At 38.6% G+C, this 2,363-nt stretch overlaps 1 protein-coding gene across 1 annotated transcript; it reads right to left on the reverse strand.

The window, feature by feature from the left end:
- Positions 1-1,484: 1,484 nt before the first annotated feature.
- LOC145139973 (uncharacterized) lies at positions 1,485-1,904 on the reverse strand. The gene has a single exon (XM_079073611.1). The coding sequence runs from the start codon at positions 1,902-1,904 to the stop codon at positions 1,485-1,487; it is 420 nt and encodes a 139-aa protein (XP_078929737.1).
- Positions 1,905-2,363: the final 459 nt, after the last annotated feature.

Raw genomic sequence — 2,363 nt, forward strand, 5'->3', positions numbered from 1 at the left:
CGTTGGGAAGACCATTTGTTTCACTTGCTCCAAAACATCTTCTAAGACACCCCTACGAAAAACACTTGATTTATCTACAATTGAAATTATGACACCAGTTTCATTTAAAGGGCCAACATTTAACGATTCATATAATGAATAGGGCATGACATTAATAGAAGTACCAAGATCAAGCATGACACTACTAAAACTGACATCCCCTATCTTGCAAGAAACCGTAAACATTCCCGGATCTTTGCATTTAGGTGGAAGTTTTCTTTTCAAAATAGCGGATGCATTTTCATTCTTTGAAATCTTTTCATTCCCCTTAAATTTTCTTTTATTTGTGAAAAGTTCTTAAATTTTTTTTTGCATATCTAGGGAATGTTTACCTCCACCTTTCGAAAGGTGTCCAAAATCTCATTCTCCTCCGTACTCATCTTGGAGGTTGTAATTCGAGAGGGGAATGGTAGTTGAGTGGCTATCGGTGTCACTAGATGGGTAACTTTCTTTGGAACTCTGGCTTGTGGATCATTCTTGACAATATGATCCTCAATGGGAGTGATCTCTATTTCTTCTTCATCTTACCTTGATTTCTTCTTTGAACTACTCTCTCCAGTTTGTTTACCACTTCTCAAGGTTACTACATTGACATTAGGATTCTTTTCGGTTTGAGAAGGTAGTTTGCCATGGGACTCCAACTTTCTTAATGATGTAACTATATCTCCCACTTGTGCTTCAAGGTTGGAAATACTAGTTCTTGTCTATTTTTGGAATTATTGGGTGCTAGTGGCAAGAGACTTGACAATGTCTTCAAGAGACATTCCAGAGCTACTTGGTTGGGATTGAGGAGGTTGTTGGTGATGATGTGAAGGGTGTAGTTTGGGTTGATAGTGAGGTTGTGAATGTTGGTAATGGGGTTGTTATTGTGGATAATAAGGTCTAACCAATGCATTTTGAGGAAATGGTATTGGGTTGTAGCTTATATTCAGATTTGGCTTCCAACTTAAATTGTATGCATTTTGGTAACCGGATGGCTTGTTGTGGTAGTTTTGGAACTCTCCATTGGCATTTACATGCTATGCATCTTCTTGAAGGATGGGACACATATCTGTCAGATGTCCTATTGTTTCACATATTCCACAAAGCATCACTTGTGGATTTTGTCCCATGGCTAGCTTTTGGACAACATATGTTAGATCTTTAATTTGAGACTCGAGGTTTGATGTCACCACTTCATTGACTTTTTGATGTGTGTCCCTATTCATGTCTTGGCGGGGGCCAAGGTGTTGGGAATTTGCGGCTATGGTGTTGAAGAGTTGTCTTTTTTGTTGAGGAGTTTTACTAAAAACATCTCCACCACTTCAGGCATCAACTAGTCTTCTCTCCATTGGTAATAATCCCTCATAAAAGTGTTGAATGAGGAGTTGTTCTGACATTTGGTGTTGTGGACAACTATAGCATAAGTTGTTGAACCTCTCCTAATAGTCATGGAAAGTCTCATTTTAACCTTGGCGGATTCCACAAATCTCATTTCTAAGATTTGAGACTCTTGAAGCGGGATAAAGCTTATCAAGGAAAGCTTTTGTCATATCGGTCCATGAGTTAATTGACCCTGTTGGATGATAAAACAACCAATCTTTTGCTCTATCGGCCAATAAGAAGGGGAATTCCCTTAATTTGATTTGGTCATCGGTTGACCCTTGTGGCTTCATGCTAGTGCTAATCATATGGAACATCTTCAAGTGCTTATGAGGGTCTTCATTTTCCAATCCACGAAAAGTTGGAAGTTGATGAACTAGGCTTGACTTCAATTCCGAACCTACTTCCAGAATGGGGTAATTGATATCGATTGGTGTTTGTTTAACATCGGTTTCCATCATTTGTCTCAAGGTTCTTTCGGGTGCTCCTTCTCTGTCCGCCATTGCAATTTGGTTTATGATGGGTGGATTTTGTTGTAGGGGTGTTGTTTCGGGAATTTCTACGCGAAGGTCGGGGTTAGAGTCATTGTTGGTGTCACTAGAGGAAGCGGTTTCAACCCCCGAAGCCCCGTTAGCATTTGACGTTTGACCATGTTCTCTTCTCTTTTCCTACGCCAAACGCCTTGCTTCTTTTTCAATTTCCAGATTATAAATCAAAGCACCTATACGTTGAAATCTAGGCATAAAGAAACAAATTGATTAAAAATAAATAAATCCCCAGCAACGGTGCAAAATTTTGGTGGTTGTCGAGGCCAAAAAAATAAATAACACTAAATCTTTTAGAATAAAATAGTGTATAGTGGTAAAGGGGTCGAATCCGCAGAGATTGGTTCAATTTTATAACTCTATGAAAATCTCTTTGTAAAAATACTTGTAAAATGACAATAAAAGAAAAAAATGGGG

Source organism: Lactuca virosa, chromosome 9 (assembly GCF_052849685.1).
Source record: "Lactuca virosa cultivar CGN04683 chromosome 9, Lactuca_virosa_CGN04683_v6, whole genome shotgun sequence".
NCBI classification, from domain to species: Eukaryota; Viridiplantae; Streptophyta; class Magnoliopsida; order Asterales; family Asteraceae; genus Lactuca; species Lactuca virosa.